The sequence below is a fragment of the Protopterus annectens genome, chromosome 3.part0 (assembly GCF_019279795.1).
Source record: "Protopterus annectens isolate FY-2018-M chromosome 3.part0, PAN1.0, whole genome shotgun sequence".
NCBI lineage: Eukaryota > Metazoa > Chordata > Ceratodontiformes > Protopteridae > Protopterus > Protopterus annectens.
In genome coordinates, this window is record NC_056731.1 from 844,826,394 (window position 1) to 844,848,085 (window position 21,692).

A 21,692-nucleotide genomic window follows, 5' to 3' on the forward strand; every position below is an offset into this window, starting at 1 on the left:
CTATTAGTTCTGGTGAGGATAACAAACATAAAAGGCATAACATGCATATTTAGTGTTAAAATAACATCAGACCAAAATCATCATGTATTTCCTAATAAAAGTGAAATTTTCAATCTCTTACAATGTTTATGCATTTATTTGTTTCATGAATGTTCAAGATGTAGTTATACCCCTGATAATGAAATCAGGAATACGTCAAACCATTTTGCATATACAATCACTGATAGAAACAGAGCAAAAAGCCAATACACTTTTGAAAAATGATTATTAGTAAAGGCAGGGATATTATATTACCATGTTTTCTTACAGAATACATTTCTAACAGCTGAATATTTGTGTCCCAGATGTAATCAGTTTAGTCCACTGTCAGACCAGCTAAGGTGGAAATAGTATTTAAAAAGACTATTTTGGTTTTGTTATTAATTCAAAAAAAATCATCAAAATCTCAAGTGTCTGAACTGAATTAAATGCAATATACACAATTACATCATCAACAAGGTCCCTTTAAAGAAGATGCTTCCTGTTTGTCTTTGGGATTCAACCTGGGACACAGTTCAAATAGTTCTACTTTCTAAATACAATGAAAACAAATACTAATTCAAAAATATTCTTCACTATACCTCTAGCAACAGCACTGACATCTTCATAAAATCCTGCTATCAGGGCCACATGACCAGGCCTTGATTCTGTTGGAACACGAGTATGAGATACACCCCAGCTGCCTTTTGTCTGTATAATATCCCTGGAAAAATAAATACAATAAATATATGATGAAACATCAGGATTTAGCACGGACTGCAAACCACAAAATAAGGCACCACATACAGTGGATATAAAACACACACCCCTGTTAAAATGCCAGTTTTTGTGGTATAAAAAAATTAGACCACAATAAATCATTTCAAAACTTTCCCCACCTTTAATGTGACCTATACCTTGTACAATTCAATTGAAAAACCAACAAATCTGTTAGGGGAAAAATATAAAAAATAAAAAACATACAATAAGATGGTTGCTTAAGTGTGCACACCCTTAAATTAATACTTTGTTGAAGCACCTGCATATCTTTTCTTAAATTATGGCAGTCTCAATGTCATCACTAACTAATAAAAATAGTTATGTTATAGTTTTACTATATAATCACATGAAATCAAGAAGAAAGTCAACATATTTGGAGACTATATACCACAGCTGTTAGTTAAGTGCAAGATGTTTTACACTGTAGCTAAACTAGGAAAAAATATGAATGACATAAGCCAGTTCCACGGAACAGAGGGATGAAGCCCTGGCTATGTACGTGTGTGACTCAGATTCAGTTAGCAAACCAATCCCTGAGCTATGGTCCTGAGTAGAATAAAGGCAGATTGAGAGTTTATAGGCTAGACAAAAAAAATCTTGATAAAATTATGAACAGAGAAGGAATTCTTAATCTAACATGTCCTGTTATATGATTAAGAAATAACAGAAATACATCCAACCCAGTAAGTATAGTACACATAAGTGTAAATAAACTAAAGAATGACACAAACTACTATTATGATTTACAGTATGTTTAACATTAATTTTGTTACTTTGGATTTTAAGGTGCACAGCCTGGTGCTAAATGAATTCTGCAAGAGAAGCTCCATAGTACATTTTTTATAATGTGTACAATATTTTGGTACAGATTGTGTACAGTGTAAAATTATTGTTATACAAGATGTACTGATCTGCTTCTGGACTACATGATAATATAGACTGGTCAGTATAAACCACAATGCAATGGAAGATATTTGTGTAAAAGGAAAACAGAAAAGTTTTGGCTATTAGAAAAGACAACAGTGGATCTAAAGTAAATATGTTGAAAGAGCTGAAAGGGAGACCTAATGAACATCTATGCAAGTCCAGACAGAAACAGAGCTTAAGTAGCTTAAGCATATTTTGTGTTAAGGATGACAAATGGTCAGTTTAGTTAGCTGACTATAAGGCAGAGATTTTTCTCCATTTCCTAAATAAGGCAGAGGTTCATAGGCTTATATTAAGCGAACAACTACCAGCATCTTTTTAAGCCTAGCTCTGCAACCCAACCCAGTTTTGTCCACCAATACCTTTGATGCCTATACAATGAGGTATGTTAATAATGAGGTAGCTAAGGGTTATATGGGGGGAGTATGTTAGTTGGGAAGTAATTTACTTACTGTTGATCTCGGTCATGGAGACCAGACCATGAGTGAATTGCCAATTTCTCATCCTATGATGTAGCATGAAAGGCGGGAAGGTTTCAAAACCTGCACCTTTTACATACAGAACTGGAGCAGTAACCCACTACACTAACTAATCCGCAAGGAACAGTCAGTTCATAACTTTTCCAGTTTGGCAGTAGGGATTTACCATTCAGGCAATTTAGCTGAGGTTGCGTAGAGATAAAGAGGCAGGGTAATGTGCCCTTCTTGTTAACAGGGTGCAATGCTTTGTGAGAGTCATTGGCCTAAATCTGCAGAAAAATGGAGATCCAAAGTTGTCTGAGCCAGAAGGGCATGATTTGAATGATCCTGGCCTTCTCCTACCCGACCTTCATCATATTTGAGGAAACAGACAGAAGGCATAAAGTAAATGCTGGCTCAAGCTGATTGAAAAGAAACTTGTGGTCTAGGTGTCCTGGTATAAGTCCATGGAACAAAATGTTTTGATGTGGCAGTTTGGGGAGTTTTGATGTGGCAGTTTGGGGAGGGGGAGTTGTTGTACAGAAGTATGCATAAGAGGTTCTCCAATGCTGTACTATAAGCTTGAAACTTTTCCAGTCAAGAGACCATCAGTGAGACTTAAAATGTCAGCCTTTTGGCAGCCCCTACAGAAATGTACACAGTTTTAAAAGATGAAGGCAGTGTAAAATATCAGGTCCCATGTTTTCTTGGCTAATCTGCATAACTGGTAAGACCCACTCCCCCCACTGCTGAAGTACAAAATCACTGTGTTGTTATCCAGAACCAGTGACAATGTGCCTGGACTCCAAGTGTCCTTGGAGATAAGTACAGTATAGATGAAACATTTCCTTGACATTGATATACCTAATTACTGTGCCATGGGTCCCACTGTTCCTCTACCTTCAGGTACCCAATACGGGCACCCCTGGTTAAGTACACGGTATCCATTGTCGGGGTAGGGATGCTTTGTGAGGAAGCTGACAACAATTTCAGATTCTTTTGTAACTAGTATGGCTGGGTTCAGCACAAGATCAATGTTGAGAGGGTGAGGTGACTGAGCCCACATGTTCCTGAAGGACCAGTGAATTTTCCTCATGTACAATTTAGCAAAGGGTTAATTAGGACACCTGTGGAAATATATGCTAGTGCCCTGGGATCTACCTTACTGCAAAGGTTTTCCTTCTGGCATACCAGGAACATAATAATTCTGAGTGACCTTCTTTGCAGGAAGGAAAATTTTGCACAGGGCAGCATCCAGCATTGTCTCAGAAATAACAAAGTTACTGATTCTTGTAAAAGACAGAAATCCTTCATTTTGTCAGTAACTAATAGAGTTCAATTCTTTCATCAGCTATGCATGTTTAGATGTGGATCCCCCTGAGATGAAACTTCAGCTTCAAATTTTTTAACGTGCGCATTTCCCATCTGTTCCACACCATGAAATCAGCAGTCCACACCCCAGAAACATAAGGATAAGAACCTTGCTTTTCAACAAATGAAAATAAAGTCACTAAGAAATAATGCACTCTTGCTCTCCAAGGCACAACTACTCTCCAGCTCATACCGAATCTAGTACACAGAGCTTCTGCCTTTCGATAAATAAATAATCCTGATGGGAACCACTGGACAAATAATGCAGCCAGGCAGCAATCTAAAAACTGCCCACCACAAACGAATTCAACAAGACATACAGTCCAACTACAGAAACAGCATGGATAACAAACTAAGTTTCTTCATCCATAGGCAATTATCTGCAGTACATCTTGAAAGTAGGCAATGAAGGTGCCAAGCATTTTGTGAACATCCTAAGCACAATGTAGAGTCCTGGTAAGGAAACAAACTAGTACTGTTGAGGAGCTACCCAAAATCTAAGGAAGGTCATATGTCCTTAACAAAGGGAATGTAAGTACACATTTCACTGTCAAGGTTCACTGGGAAAACCTTGGGCATTCGTAGGTGTAAGACAGCCTACAAGGTTGGCAACTTCAGATTTTGACCCTTAGAAACATATTTAAAGAGGAAATATATAGGAAGGATCTCCAGAGTTCATCTTTCCTTGGAATCAGTAAGAACCTCAAAGACAATTCAGTTCTCTTTTCTATGTGATGTACATTTTCTATAGCTACCTGGGATGTTAACTGCTCTATCAAAGGGGTTACTATAAAGATATATGGGAAGGAAAGCCTTTCTAATATAAAATATTACTAATACTAATTACTAGCTACTACTACTATACTAAATACTAACCACTAGTATTATTAATATTCTTGCTGTGAATTAATTACATTTATTAGTTTTACTTCATGTATTTCTATGCATTAACATTGTTGATCTTCTGCTATATAATGTGTTAGACTATGTAACAATTTCCAAAAGAAAACAATAATCACTGTTTAGTCACCTGAATGTACATAGTACATGAATTCATGCTTAATTCAAGCATTTTCTCTAGTAGAACAAGTCTCTCTTGACTATTTTTGTTGGTGTTTGCTTACTTTTCAACTCACAAAGCATGTAAACCAAATGGCAGCACTCAAACCAAACAGATTTCAAAGCTGTACATACGAACAGGATATTATCCTCCTCTGGAACACCGAAGTGTAAAGACGTCAAAAAAGAAAAAAAAATACAATTCAGGAGATTTCTGAAGGAGGTTTAATGTTCTACTTTACAAAACACAATCTGTTGATAGACGAACGCATAATCATGTAAGTGCTTTTTTCTGCCTTGTTAATCTGCACAGCACTTTAATGTCAATTCATTAAATTAATTTAATTTTTTACAGTACAATAATTTTGTTTTATATAAAACAATGTGGGACATGATACTTGCTTTTAAATTCTTAGATTAATTTGAACCTATTACAACTTGTCTGGAAAAGGAAAAACAAAGCTAGGCCAAATTTTCCACCTCAGTCTTGGATAATGATTTACAGACCAAAAGCACAGCTGATAACATAAACAATTATATTCCTACATATCTGTTCTGATAAAGCTAGTCTGCAGTGACCCGGAGTACTCCCACAGGAAGATGGAAAGTTTAGAAATCTTACCTTGTAGACTGACATTATCACTTCTATTACCCAGTAGTCCAACTTCCCTGTCAGATATAGACTTCGGAATGAACCTAGCCTACAACCTATGATTTGGGGAGAAGAGGATATAAGAGAGGGTAGATCAACTACCAAGCATGACTGTAAGCCTGAAATCCTTTAAAAGATTGAACAGGGGAGGTCCATTATACCTTTCCTGACTCACTGACTTCTCCAGCCTACTCTGATCCTCCAGTTAACCTTTTCAATGTCTTTCTTTTGTTTAGCCTGATCACCCCAGATTTATCTTCTGTTGAAAGGTCATCTCTTCAAGAGATAATTTCTACTGTACTTAGAGGCAGGTTAATGAAAAAAAAGAATGCTCTGTCATCAGAACTATGTTATTTTTTTCCTCCCATCTCAAAGATTTCATGAGCACGAGAGCAAGATTTCTCCAGGAAGCATTTACAGTTTGGTCCTTGACATCCTCATGAAAGGCTGAATCTTCAGCCTAGTATGGCTCCTTAAAATGTCTCTACCATCTGTAGCCCTGGCAGATACATCTATAGCACTGCACTCAAAACTTTGTCTCGACTATAAAACTATGAGCCATATACTAATGGAAACATACTAAAAAATCTATCCTACTATTTTTTTCTTGTATAATGTATTGTTGTTGTCTTGTTCCCCAATCAAGGTTATAAAAGGTCTTTGGATCAACCCACCTACCAGTAAGCAAATACAAATAAATAAAATAAATTATTCACATATTATGTGCTGCCTGAATCCATTTAGAGATTCCTGGTGTTTAGGTACAGTTGAAAAACACAATCCAGCCAATCAGAGCTCCAATAAAGGCAGTCCCTCCTCAGTAAACCAACAGTAATGTTGCAGGAAAAACCACAATGGCTCAGAAACAGTGAATGTGAATATTTAATAGTTCCAAACCACATGAAAAAATAAAACCAAGCAGGATTAAGCACTCTCATCTCCTTACAGAAGACTTCATCAGAATCAAAAACCAATTACAGCAAAAAGTTAATAAGCAGCACCATTCCTTCAAATTGGTTTTAACATAATTAGTTCATTGATTCAGGAAGTGATGTTACATCCCAAAAACCATGACTGTAATAAGAAACATTTCTTTAACAAATATATATATATATATATATATATATATATATATATATATATGTCATTTAAAAACTCATTCTAATAGCTGAAATAAATGAACATATATGAATAAACACTTATAAAAAACATTACAATAAGTAAAATGGCTTAGCACATAAAAACACTATTGTAGAAGGACATTCATAAAAAATATGTATATATTAATAAATATAACAAGAAGAATAAATACAACTAGAATAAATACAAGATACTTGTTAGTGGCAGGATGACTGTGTGAAAAAATGTACATGTAAAAAATGTACACAGTATTTTTGATTGTTATTACTTTTAAACTCACAACTGAGTTTATTTATTTGTCCTTTTAGGCTTTGATGCCTTCATCTTTACTGCAGGGAGGAGTGACACATGATCATTAATCCCAGGTGGAGAACAGGCATCCCACGCCATATCATCTCCCTGTACTCCAACCTGTTCTCCCAATCCCCTCCTCTATTACTGGTAACCACCTGTTCAAGGACCAAAATTTAAAATCTGCGTGGGCACAACCCATAAGATGCCGAAAAAAGGCATTTGTTTCCTTCTTCCTACATATCATAGACATGTTGTCTTAAGTTACATTCAGTTTTACCAACGTAGTATGCCCAGCAGAATGTACAGCATGCCAGACATACGACCCCTTTTGAATAGCAACTACAATATCTTGAAACCTTTAATCTAAAGGGTATGCTAGGAATCTCAAGATATTTACGATTAGCCATGAAAATACACTGAGAGCATCTTCCACACTTATGTGTCCCAGTTTTGACAGTAGTCCCATTAACAATAGTGCCCTTCTTCTTTTCCAACAACTCCTTCAGAAATTATTTACTTTTGTGAATACGAAGGGAGGACATCTAGCGAATACGATTCTACACATTCAATTGTTTACTAGGAAACTAAATCTGGAACTTTTGTACCAAGATCAGCCATTAGTCCAGCACATTAGTACACTAGTTAGGAGTACATTTAATCCTCCTTTGAATCAGGAACTACTCAATTCAGAGACACTTGTCACCACAGAGTTAAGAAAAGAGTACAATAAACATAGACGGTTTAGGAATAATTTGACCACAGAAGAAAGGAAGGTGTTAATAGAATTGACCAAAAGGGACAAATTGAGAGTGATGAAACCTGACAAGGGGGGAGGGGTGGTTCTTATGGATAACATGGACTATGTCACTCAAATTACGGAGAGCCTGAACACAGATAATAGATATGGTGTGGTATCTAGGAACAAACTGAATATAGCTTAGAGGAAGATTGATTTAATTCTAGATGACAACTTAACCCAGGGCTTGATTAACAAACAACTTCATCACTTTTTAAAGCTAACTAAGCCCTTTATACAGAGTATGTTTTGATTCTCCAAGGTCCATAAAGAAGTGGACAATCCCCCTCTACGACCAATTGTCACCTCAGAGGGGTCAAAACCCCAACCCTTGGCTATCTTTGTGGATACAAAACTAAAATCTTATCAACAAAAATAGCCACACATTCTCATAAACTCCTGGGACTTTTTACAGAAAATGGGGAGTTTAGATTTTGAGGCTGAATTAATATTTGTGACGGTGGACGTCAAAGATTTACTTTCAGTTATTCCACACAGTATAGGTCTAGAATGGTTTGAACACATGTTAATAGACTTTAGATTTCTTTCTGCTGATGATTTTAGGCTGGTACTAGAGCTTAAAAATAACTTTTTGATTTTCTAAGGGGAGTTATACCACCAATTGGATGGGGTTGCCATGGGTTCTTCCTGTGTCCCCATATTTGCCAACATTGTTATGTTGTATTGGGAAATCAATTATGTGTTTATAACAATATACAAAGACTATATATCTAGGTACTTTCGCTTTTTGGATGATATTTTTATTGTGTGGAGTGGTCCACTTGAGACCATCCCCCTTTTTATTGATTTTCTAAATTCCACTACAGAATTCTTGGCATTTACCCATGAGCTAGGATTGAAAGAAATCCATTATTTAGATGTTTGTATTAGAAAAGATTTGGTGAATAAGAAATTTATATCTAAAGTTTACAGGAAAAAATGTTTTTTAAATTCGTTCCTGAACTATCAGAGTAACCACCCTTCTTTTCAAAACGCAATATAGTTAAAGGACAAATGGTGAGAGTAGCCAGGATGACCTCTAAAAGGAATGATTTTTTCAAGAGTTAGATTATGTTCATTGCCTTTTTTTAGAGAGAGGGTATCCAGACAAACTTATTATTCCTATTAAGGGACAAGTTTTACAAGGATGGGGGGGCAATATATATTATATATATATATATATATATATATATATATATATATATATATATATATACACACACACACACACACACACACACACACACACACACACACACACACACACACACACACACAAACACACACACACACACCTACTCTATGGTGAGCCTTTAATGAACAAATGGGGATCCAAAACCAGTACATTACCCCACACACCTTACCTAGTCGTTACCTATGACCAGGACACTTGGTGGATAAAGAAAACAATTAACAGGTTCAGGGATATGTTCAAAAGAATGCCCAGTAGGTTGGATACCTTTAATAAACATTTGAAATATAGTTTTAAGAGGAACTCCAGCCTTAAGGAGTTGTTGGAAAAGAAGAAAGGCAATATTGTTAATGGGACTACTGTCAAAATTGGGACACATAAGTGTGGAAGATGCTCTCAGTGTATTTTCATGGCTAACCATGAATATCGTGAGATTCCTAGCATACCCTTTATATTAAAGGTTTCAAGATTTTGTAGTTGCTATTCAAAAGGGGTCATATATCTGGCATACTGTACATTCTGCTGGCATGCTACGTTGGTAAATTGAACGTGACTTAAGTCAGAATTAAACTTAAGGCCTTACTAGGTCTAGGCAATTCAGATCCTGTATCCCAGCTCAAAAATATAATTTCCTTAGTTACACCAATTTGCTCACCCAATACTGCTGACAGAGTACTCTAGGGGAATTTTTAAAGTCTGCCAGGTACTGTGAAACATTGATCTGGCAGCTAGCAGTCTTGATGCCCAAAGCTGCACATCTATATAACAGCTGAACAAAATGGTCTAATACCCTGCTCTCCCTTGTATTAGTCAAGTCTTGCTAGTTGGTGCCACTCTTAAGCCTCTTCCACATCCCACTTAAAGTGCTTCTTCATCAGGCTAGGTCTCTTTCTGACAGAGCTATCCACTGGGTAAAGAACCAAATGGCAAGGATTCTTCCAGAAGGGGCCAGATCCTGATAATCTGAGGGAACAGTCCCCATAGAAGATAGACCAACACTGGCTGGTGAGCCTTATGTCTTGTGCACATACAAGGCTGCAGTACCACCATAGAAGATGCACTAATAGTGGCCAATGCACCTCATGTCTTGTGCAAATACAGGGTAGAAGATGCATTAACAGTTACTGATAAACCTCATGTCTTGTACGCATACAGCTTACCGAGTACCTTCCTTCACTACTGTATTATCTGTCTAATCTAACACTAAACCAGCTGTCAGTGTCTGACAGGAATACATTAAGTTCCAGAGTTGAGGTCCACTCAGTTCAAAAAGGCACTGTCACTGACTGCAGTCCACCATGTGATAGGGGAATACTAAGATCCAGAGTCGAGGTCTGGTCAGTTCAAAAAGGCAGCACCCTGTCTGCCTCTAAAGGGGCATCGAGAGATGGTTGTGCTTTTGTATTCATCTATCAGCTGGTGAATCCATGGAGCTACAGTCCCCTGATGTGTGATTGTACTGAAGCTAATAACGTGCCATGCTCCTGACACACTTCCTTGGTAATTATGTTCTGGGATTTGTCTATTTTCCCCAATTACAAATCCCTAATTTTTAAAGCTCACCACACATAAAGCCAAGCTAATGTCAAGAGAGCAATCTTTGCCCTAAAGTTAAGAGGTTTTGTGCTATGGGATGGGCTCTAGCAATTTGGTCCCACTTATACAGGTTTTCTTCTGAAAAAAGTACACTCTATACAGCTATATTGGGTACACAGAACCCAAGCTAAAAAAAGGCAAAGATGGTTGGATTTCTTCATGGGGATCTTCCTACTATGTCACACTTATTATTTTTTTATGGGAATGTCATATGCCTCAGGAAGTGATCAATCAAGTTTTCAATCAATAAAAAAATAGCAAAATGCCAACAGACTGCAAAAATATGCAGCTATACAGAGCAATGTAAAATCGGGTTAAAAAGGCACAATGTTCTCAACTCCGTACTTAGCGATACCACTGACCAAGTGCCTGGAACAAAGCAAAAAGAACTAAAAATGGTATATGCTTCTATCTTCTTCCTGGGCTGATGCCTGTCTCATGCGAAGAACAGCAACCTAATCAGGGCTCTGGGAGATTGGTCAGTTGCACGGACATACATCTTAATGCTAATTTCCATGATTAAAGACTACCAGTGCAGCAGTGATACCATTATGAACACTGTAAGTTTACAATTGTTGACAACCAGCAGTCAGCAGTTCAAGTTCTGGAATATGGAACTAGTTGAATGCACAGTAATTCAGAACTATAAACTTATAAATTTAATTAACACAGCCAGTCTTACTGTTTCAGTTGATCAATTACAGACCGTTCCTTAAGGAGTCCAAGCTTAGCAGCACTTTTAAACCAATAAGGATTCAGCTTTTTTTTCATCAAAATCCTCCATTTGGGGCATCTATAACCTCTTCCATAGTATGTTGTAATGCAACATGGCAAGTACATAAGCATCCTCTTCTCCAGAACTTGCCACATTACCACCTAGCCACCATCAAGCACCAAGCAACAAATTAAGACATACTAATGTAGATTCAGAGCATATTATTAAACAAGTGAGATAAAAACTGCAACCAACTGAGGGTATTCCCAACCAGAGAAGAAGGGAACTGTAGTAGCTTTGAGTATGTCCTAGTTGGAATGAATCTCAAGTAGTATCACCAGTGTGGAAGAGTCAGGAAGAATGTCCTTGTTCAAAGCTCAGACAGATGAATCCTGAATGAAAAACTTCCAAGAAGTAGCCTCACTTTCCAAAGTAAGGTTTTGACTAATAATACTTGAAGTTGCGTATCAAGGGCTAAGAGGCCACAAGATGAAGGTCTGCAGCAGAGACATTCCTGAAGCAGGCACAGGAGAAAGCCACTCTTCCAGTAGTGCAATCTTGTATTGCAGTGTTTCCCACCGGGAAGTTGGTCAACTGATGGCAATCGACAATGCAGTTGACAAGCCACCTCGACACCTCCAAGACTTTCCCTACATGGAAAAATGGAGGCAAACAGCTAGGCTATATTCTTACACCTGTCCACTTTCCTCAAGTAGCAAGTAAGCTTACAGTGTACATCCAGAGTGTAGAGAGACCCCTTTGCCCTGGTTTCTGCTGTGGCTACAATGAATATTGAAGATGAAGTCCCTGCTTCAAGAAAGCATGCAAAATAATGGGGGTTCATCCTGAGGAACATCCTCACCTTGTAAAAGACAAGATATGATTTCCAACACATAACAGTCTGAACCTGTGAGATGAAAACCGAAGATGTAATCACCACAGAAACAAAGCCTTGCATGGGGAGAGGTTTTCTCAAATGGGCACAGAGATGTAGCATTGCCTTAAGGATCTGCTTGCTTGTCCAGTGATAGGGAAGGATGTGAAGCACAAGCAGCAGAATGGAGGATCCAACTCCTCCCTGGATCTGGATCTGCAACAGTAATCCTTCACGGAGAATGTTGTGGATACATGAAATGGACTACCACATTTAATGTCAGGAGAGGGATTCTATTGTGGCATTCAATGATGCACAAGTGAGGGAAGAAAGGGTAAAAGAGAAGGGAGGGATGGAGGTAAGGCAGAATTTTAAATGCACTTAAATGGTAAAATAGGCAAGCTATACGTCTCCTTTCTATCTTCTAACAAATGCAAGTCACTGCTTCTTTATTGCTAGTTGGACTGAGGTGCTCAATACTAGAATCTATTGTTTTACTATATTCTTATTCTATACCAACCACAGATGATCAAGCTAAGAAAGAAATCAAAAATGTGGGTGTCCTCCACTGTCATCAAATATGTATACAAACTGTATAATATACACAGCAATTAAATAATTACTTAAACATCATATTAACTATCTAGTAAGGCTTCTAGTGCCTTAGAAAAATAATTCTGCTGATATGCAGAAAGTAGATGATCATCACTGTTTATTCAGCAATGGTTTGGACACTTGCAATAAATGCCAGCTTTTGTGGACAATGGTGGTAATTGCTGGAATATATCAAAACAAACAAAAATGGTTGCTGTATATGAAACATACACATTTAAGTTCAGGAAAGATTGCAAGCTAAGAAAATATGTTGACCAACAGTAATTTTGCCATGTACAGAGGAATCATTTATTTTTATTTATTTATATTTGTTTATCAGGATAGTCCGACGGACAAAAAGCCATTTTCAGCGGAGGCTCGAGGAGAAAAGCTCCAATGAGAATTACAGAGAAGGGAATTACACTGAATTACAATTAAAATAATATTAACAGTTTCTAGCGAATTTTAACAGATGATTACAAATATAATAGATCATAAAATCATAAAAAATTAAAAAAAGAGAGATTGTGAGGTGAAGTTCAGAAAAGAGTTAAGACGGGCACTGGGTGGCAGTGAAGAGTTACCGAACAGCTGGGTAACCACAGCAGAGTTAGTAAGGGAGACTGCTAGAAAGGTGCTTGGTGTGACATCTGGACAGAGGAAGGAGGACAAGGAGACCTGGTGGTGGAATGAGGAAGTACAGGAGAGTTTACAGAGAAAGAGGCTGGCGAAGAAGAAGTGGGATTGTCAGATAGCTGAAGAAAGTAGACAGGAGTATAAGGAGATGAGGTGCATGGCAAAGAGAGAGGTGGCAAAAGCTAAGGCATATGAAGAGTTGTATGAAAGGATGGACACTAAGGAGGGAGAAAAGTACCTATACAGATTGACTAGAATGAGGGACCGAGCTAGAAAAGATGTGCAGCAGGTAAGGGTGATAAAGGATAATGGGGGAAACATACTCACAAGCAAGGAGAGTGTGTAGAATAGATGGAAAGAGTACTCTGAGGGGCTGATGAATGAAGAGAATGAGAGAGAGAGAGAGAGAGAGAAGGCTGGATGATGTGGGGATAGTGAATCAGGAAGTGCAATGGATTAGCAAGGAGGAAGTATGGATAGCAAAGAAGAGGATGAAGACTGGAAAGGCTGTTGGTCCAGATGACATACCTGTGGAAGTATGGAGGTATTTAAGAGAAATGGCAGTGGAATGTTTAACCAGATTGTTTAATGAAATCTTGGAAAGTGAGAGGATCCCTGAGGAGTGGAGAAAGTGTTTTGGTACCAATTTTTAAGAATAAGGGTGATGTGCAGAGCTGTAGTAACTAGAGAGGGATAAAACTGATCAGTCACAGCATGAAATTATGGGAAAAAGTAGTGGAAGCTAGGTTAAGAAGGGAGATGATGATTAATGATCAGCAGTATGGTTTCATGCGAGGAAAGAACACTACAGATGTGATGTTTGCTCTGAGAGTGTTGATGGAGAAGTACAGAGAAGGTCAGAAGGAGTTGCATTGTGTCTTTATGGACTTAGAGAAAGCATATGCAGGGTGCCTAGAGAGGAGTTGTGGTACTGTATGAGGAAGTCAGGAGTGGCACAGAAGTATGTACGAGTGCTACAGAATATGTACAAGGGTAGTGTGACAGTAGTGACATCTGCAGTGGGAGTGACAGATGCGTTTAAGGTGGAGGTGGGATTACATCAAGGATCAGCTCTGAGCCCTTTCTTATTTGGAGTGATGATGGACAGGTTGACAGACGAGATCAAACAGGAGTCCCCATGGACTATGATGTTTGTAGATGACATTGTGATATGTAGTGAGCAGGGAACAGGTGGAGGAGACCCTTGGAAAGGTGGAGATATGCTCTAGAGGGAAGAGGAATGAAGGTCAGCAGGACTAAGACAGAATATATGTGTGTGAATGAGAGGGAGGCTAGAGGAATGGTGAGGATGCAGGGAGTAGTGTTGGTGAAGGTGGATGAGTTTAAATACTTGGGATCAACAGTTCAGAGTAATGGCGAGTGTGGAAGAGAGGTGAAGAAGAGAATACAGGCAGGGTGGTGGAGAGTGTCAAGAGTGATTTGTGACAGACGAGTACCAGTAAGAGTGAAAGGGAAGGCCTACAAGAGGGTAGTGAGACCAGCTATGTAACATGGGTTGGAGACAGTGGCAGGAGTTAGAGCTGGATGTGGCAGAGTTAAAGATGTTAAGATTTGCACTGGGTGTGACAAGGTTAGACAGGATTAGGAATAAGCATATTAGGAGGGTCAGCTGAGGTTGGACGGTTTGGAGACAAAGCCAGAGAGACGAGATTGCAATGGTTTGGACATGTGCTGAGGAGGGATGTTGGGTATATTGGGAAAAAGATGCTAAGGATGAAGCTGCCAGGTAAGAGGAAAAGAGGAAGGCCTAAGATAAGGTTTATGGATGTGGTGAGAGAGGACATGCAGGTGGTTGGTGTGACAGAGCAAGATGCAGAGGACAGGAAGAAATGGAAACAGATGATCCACTGTGGCAACCCCTAATGGGAACAGCCGAAAGAAAAAGAAGATAATAGATCATAAAAAAATCACATTATTACAGTGAAAAAGGATAATATTAACAGTTTCTAGCAAATTTTAAAGGGGAGGCACACATACAGCAGGTCATTAGATATGCATGTTAAATTTTAAAAGAAACCCATAAATATGAAAGATCATATATAACACACAATAGAGAATTGTTATCTTGCAGAATGTTTCATGTGGGATGGAAACATTCTTAGTTTAGTCTATAAAGTTGTAAGTAAACAGGCAACTAGTGGGAAGTGCATAGTTACAAGGTTGGATAAACAACAAACACAAGATGTGTGAGGAGACAGGGATTGTTGTTGACATTACAGATGGGAACTTCAGGTCGCTGTATAAATGTTATCTGCATTGACATACTGTACATAACAAATCTATCAAGGTTTGCTGTGAATTACAAGTGATTAATGCTCTTATTGACAAGGGAAGTTCAAGAAAAGGTCACTGCATGGGAGTGATATGAATTTATAAGACATGTCTAATGAGTCAGAATGTCAACAACTATCACCTGAATTGAAAACATTACAGAAGGTTAGAAAAAACACCTCAGTGTGTGACCTTTAACTAAAAGTCCAGGCATTTGTACTACAAATATGCATGGACTGGCTGTACATTATTTCTGAAGTAGCTACCTAATCTAATGGACATTGCATCACACCCATTTTTAGGTTAGATATATTAAATAATTTGGCTGAGGTAAAATGGTATTCAGTGTACATCTAACGATATCCATTAGACGAGGCGTCTGACTCAGAAATAATACACAGTCTATGGCATCATGGAGAGACACTAAATCTTCAATGAACATCCTACTCTTTGCACAGCTGTACTGCCAGAACTTTTTAAGTACTATTTCCTTTGAAGCATCCCACACAAACTCAGTTTCAACAGGTCTAATCTGGATCTGATATGTCTGCTCAAGAATAATTCTGCAAGTGTCTATTCTATAATAAAATGTTAAATTGTTCTGAACTGTAACAGAAAAAGCACAAATGTACCATCAGTTTCCAACTTATTAATAATTTCTTCATATTCCTGCATAACTCTTTTGACTAGGTTGCCAGATGTCAGTGTGTACTACTGGAACGGATTATTCCAGTTTGCCCAACATTTACTTTAACAAAAAGTGCAAACTTCAGCTGGCATAAACTTCCGGAATTATCACTGACAATATGCAAGCAATAATTCCTCACAGAGTGGCCATTATCAGGGAAATAGCGGGCAGCCCAGTGATGTTGTGACGCCTGATGCCACAGACAGAGGGTCTCTCCAGGCATGGATGGTCCATTATTTCCCTCATAATGATCACCCTGGAAGGCATTTTTGCACTTAGATAATAGGTTATCTGTTAAATTATTTTATATATTTTTTTTTATTATTATGCACATTTTTATATTTTTGATGTAAAATAATTCCTTCTAATGTTTCAAACTTGCTATAGCATATGTAATTGTTGTTGGAAGAAGTATCTTATGCTCAAAATATAAGTACATTACTGCAGAGGCTCAGACAGACTCACACAAATATACACAGACACAAACACAAAAAATTCCCAGCAATGACAGCTACTTTCTTACACACACACTCACACACGCACACTCACACACACACACACACACACACACACACACACACACACACACACACACACACACACACACACACACACGACCAGCAATTTACCTACTTTCTTGAATGAATACACTTCAGATGTCTCACTGTGATCAATGAATGAAAAGAATTCATGCAGTGCGAGTTACTGGAATCCCCTATGCCTCACAACTGTCTCTAGTTTTGCACTTTCCCTTAAAATGATTGATTTTCTGATAAATCAGTGAAGATTATTGTCAGTCAATGATGCCAGTTTCATACCTCTTAATGTGCAGAAAATACATGTAATTGGAAAACCTAATGGTCTGTTTATGTGAATTGTGGTTATATTTGAAAATTATGCCTGACTTTAAGTCTTCTTCCACCTTTGTTCACATACCCAGAATTCTTGATGAAAGAAGATGAAAGGTATGCGCTGACTCTCTGTGTGTGTGTGTGTGTGTGTCTCTCTCTCTCTAGCTCACTCACATATTCTCATTCTCTTTCGCTCTGATATGCATTCACACATACACACACGCACACAGAGACATGCATTTACATTGCTTTTTCAATTTACTTTTTTTCACTGTTGTAGTAACATTGGGGGGGGTGTCAGACTGGTGCTCTGCCATTTTGCATTGCACTTTATGGCAATGGAGAAGTAATGTACATGACTTAAAAAAATAAAACATAGGATACACACTATTAGCAAAACAGCACTACGAGAATAGAGTTGTGATATAAAGCAAGATACCACATTTTACAATAAACACTAAAAAAGCAATCATATAAATAAAACTGCTTTCTAAGTAGTGAAAACAGAAGAAAAAAAAAGTATGACAACGGTTCTGGCAGCAGTAAAATGAACTGACAAGTGAACAACATATTCTTATAAAAGCCCTTTTAAAACAATCAATATCTAGCGATGACAGTGTACCACCACATCCATACTAACAGAGAGAAGAGAATGAAGGCAGAGTCTGAATTGCTTGAAGACAGAAATCTAAGATTCACATGAACACAGAAGATGAATACTAAGCACTCAATTCTAAAAGACTTGCTCTCGGTGCAAGTGAAACAATCCAGTACAAGCCTGCTTTACAGCTAGGACTTATACTGCAGAAAGTCAATCACACTGAGAGAAAGTGTCTTTGAATCTGGCCCTACAGCTCAGAACATATTCTTTCAAGTATGAAGAAAACATTTCTTTATTTAGGATGCCATACTGCTGTTTAGTAGTCTGCTGTCCACTCTTCAGCCCAGTTGTTTCGGCTGTTTGACCAATCAAATTTTATTACTTCCAAAGCACATCAATTGGATGGTAGCTCAGGACGTGATTCCAGTAAGAGAAAGCACTTGTACCAATTCTGAATATGCATATACCACAATCAATAAGTACATTAAAAAATCAATGTGTAATCTTTTCAACACCCACCTGGAAATTCCCATGCCTGAAAAGGTGTTTCTCAACCACTTGCTTTTATATCTGACAAGGCACATGTTCATCACACACACTGTTTCTGCATCTAGCTTTGGCCACCATACAACTGGCTAGTGTTTTCATTTCAACAGTGCCAGAGTGATATGTATGGAGTTCCTTCAGTACAGCTCTTCCAAAGCATGATTACCTGGATGTCCTAAAAAATGACACAAAATTTTTCCACACTAAAAGTTTACATCCCCTTGTATGGGCTATCTTCAAACAATTGTTTATTTTTGATAGCCTACCTTTCATCACAAAAGTCCATGCCAGTGATGGCTTATGTTTGGCTCTTACTACATGGGTTGTCAAGTAAGCTATAATAAGAAAGTCCCATGTTTGAATCCTTTCTGTAGCCTTTCAGAAATCACAGTTATGTAAATTCTACAAGCTTCATCAGCATTATCAAGACTAGACTTCTGGAAATTATGAACGGTATTAAAAGAGGTAGATAGATAAATACACAGACAGATGGATACATAGGTAGGTAGACAGATAAATGAACAGATGCATAGTCAGACAAACAGCCATAAGCAAACAATATTATGGCCCATCGCTATACTCTTTCTGCTGCCATTGTAGGGTAAACTCTTATGTTTATCAAACAATGTTAATAGTAGGTTTGCTTCAGTAACCAATTTGAAATATCTTCTCTAGATACACTGCTGGAATTCCTTACTTCAAAAAGCAAAGCCTTTCTAGCTTGTATGAGAATACTTTTTCTCAGCAGATGAAAAGACTCTTGATGCACTTGCAGCTGGTCCTTCCCACTCTGAAGGCAATATGTATTAAATCATTGCCACGGACTGAAGCATGATAAGCAAATAACACTGGTCACTCTCAATCACAGAATACAAACAACTTATCCCATGTCAACATTTCTTCACAGTTTCTGAAACTATTTGACCAAGCTCTTTTCACTGCCAAAACATATTTTCTTTCAGCAATCTATACTGCAGTACTAATATGCACTTTGGTTTGACGGGTCTACTTTAAGCTCTTGAAAGCAGTAAAACCCCAATAGAATCACGTCACACGTAAAGAGCGAACTGCAAATACATCGAACGAACGAAACCGCAAAAGAGAAAATATCGAAATCGCATAGTTGGCCCGTCTGCAGTATAGCTCCATAAGGTAAATGTGCGATAGTTACAGACCTTAGGGTTAGGGAGGGGTTAAGGTAAGTGCATAGGTAGGTAGTGTATGTAAGGTTTTGTGTAGGTAATGTATGTAAGGTTTAGTGTAGGGTTTTGTTAAGTGTATGTGTGTGGAATATTTAGTTTGTTTGGGTATAGCTCCGTAGGGGGAGTGTGCGGTAGTTACGGACCTTAGAGTTAGGGAGGGGTTAAGGGTAGTGCATAGACAGTTGTGTATGTGGGGTTAGTGTAGGGTTAGCAGTAGGATTTTGGTGCTTTAATTTAGGGTTAGACGTAGGGATTTGGTTAGTGTATGTATGTGTTTTTTTATTGTGTTTGGGTAGGTAGTGTGTTGTGGGTAGTGGGTTGGCCGACTATGACGGTTCGAGGTTTACATTTTCACGCTTTAGTACGTTTGACGTATCCGCGGTTCACTCTTTATGTGTCACACGATTCATATTCGGGTTTTTCGTATTTCGAGGGTATAAAGTAGACGCGGTTTGACATGAACTTTCCAAAATAATTAATCATTCCAAGAAATGCTTATACCTCTTCAACACGTGGGGAAGGGAGCCTCATGGGTGGCCTTCAATATCTCCGTGGAAGGCTGTATTCCTTTCCTGTCCAGCACATGCCCCAGCTATTCAAATTTACAAACTGACATTTTAAACTCTCAACTCTGCAGTCCATAATCTAGCAATACTTGCTGCATTGTAAGTTACTACGATTATTGCTTTCTGTCTTTCCAGTAATAAGCAATCATCCAAGTAAATAATTTTGAAAAATAGACAGTACTAAATTCACATCAAATGGTAATCTGTTATTCCATTATACACAGACAATCCACTACTTGTCTAAATCATCACACAGATTTCAGAATCATTACCAAGTTATTTTGGTTGGCATGCAGCTGTTAGATCCATTTTAAATAACACAGTTCCATGATTCAACATGGTCATCAGCTCTTGTACTCTGAGCAGACAATATGTCTCAGTCACTGCAGCCTGCCAAACACTCATTTCATAATAACCATAGATAACATATGGGATTAACCCCATTTACAAAAGGAACAACTGGAGCTGCAGATTTGGTGATCTCTTTTGTACCTTGCAAGCTTTTTATCTACTTCTTCCCTCATTGTAAATGGTGATGTTTGCAAAACTTAGCTTTCATACCCTGAATTAAGAAAACTGAGGCTTTAACACCACTCTGTTCCCAATTCCACAAAGAATACTACCTTATACAGTTCATACATTTCCTTCACTGACTTAAACATAAAAGACACTTAGGCACAGAACAATTTAATTCTAGTTTGACACTAATTTATAAATTTCACTTCCTCCTATATAAAGCTAGCCCTTCATCTTTTATTGCAACTAAAGTCAAATTAATTTTCTGCTTTTTATACCATAACAGACACGTTGCATCTTAAATACAGATATTTACCCTTCTACATTTCAAGCTTTTCAGTAGAGCTCTGTTAAGCACTTTTTAGTAAGAAAAGAGTAAAACAAAATCACAGTTGCATCTGTGCCAGCCTCTATTTCCACTGTTTTATCACTTACAATAAATGTAGACTCAAATGTTTTGTTTTTCCCCTTTTTGGGCAATTACAGAAAACATTGCCAACTCCCAGACTACCACTTACACAAATCTGTTCAGCTTTCCATATAAATACATATATGGGTCTACTTCAGAATGCCGACCGTTCAGAATGCCGACTTTCATATGGCCGACACCATATGATCGATATTCCGAAAGTCCGACATCCTGAAATAGCACCATTTAACTACCTGTAAACACAGTAAAACTGTGTTATGCAGGGGGGCAAGCCCCCCTGCTACTTAAATATTCTCTCTCAGAGATCGCACTACAGTGCAGAAAAGGGGAATCTCCCATTCCCGCACTGCAGCGGGATCTCCGCTATCATTTGTCGGCCTTTCAAACGTTCACTCATATGGTGTCGGCCATATGAGTTTCGAACATTTGAAAGTTCGAACAAATGAAGATTCCCATATATTTACATACATACATATATACACATACATACATATGTGTGTGTATACACGTATACACACACACACACACACATATATATATATATTCAGTAGTTTTGCTGTTATTCTTTTTACTCGTGTTCAGTAACTGTACTTTATTACAGCATGTTTATTTTATATGTATCACTTTCCTGTAAATCTTGGATATAGTGACTTAATAATTACAAACTTGTAAATGGCAATTTTTACTGTTACATTCTTGACAAAACATTTTACCATTCATTTGACATGCCTGTACTTTAACATTATGTACACAACATACACCTCCTGATTCCTTAACTGTTGTCTCTTTCTGTGCAGTCTCCATGCTTAAAGCAACCTTTTATGTCTCTGGAAATGATCTTAGCTCTATGAATGACATTCATGACTCGGACTCTCTGTGATCCAGTTAAACTTGAAAC

The 21,692-nt window shown here is 37.9% G+C and overlaps 1 protein-coding gene across 3 annotated transcripts in view; it reads right to left on the bottom strand.

Moving 5' to 3' along the window:
• The window catches only part of PIGN (phosphatidylinositol glycan anchor biosynthesis class N), a 1,150,670-nt gene that overhangs the window by 1,087,344 nt on the left and 41,634 nt on the right, over positions 1-21,692 (bottom strand). For all 3 annotated transcript variants that reach the window (XM_044065181.1, XM_044065178.1, XM_044065179.1), the window contains exon 3: positions 621-742. In XM_044065181.1, the coding sequence (XP_043921116.1) occupies positions 621-742 (122 nt within the window). The remainder of the gene's footprint in view (positions 1-620; positions 743-21,692) is intronic.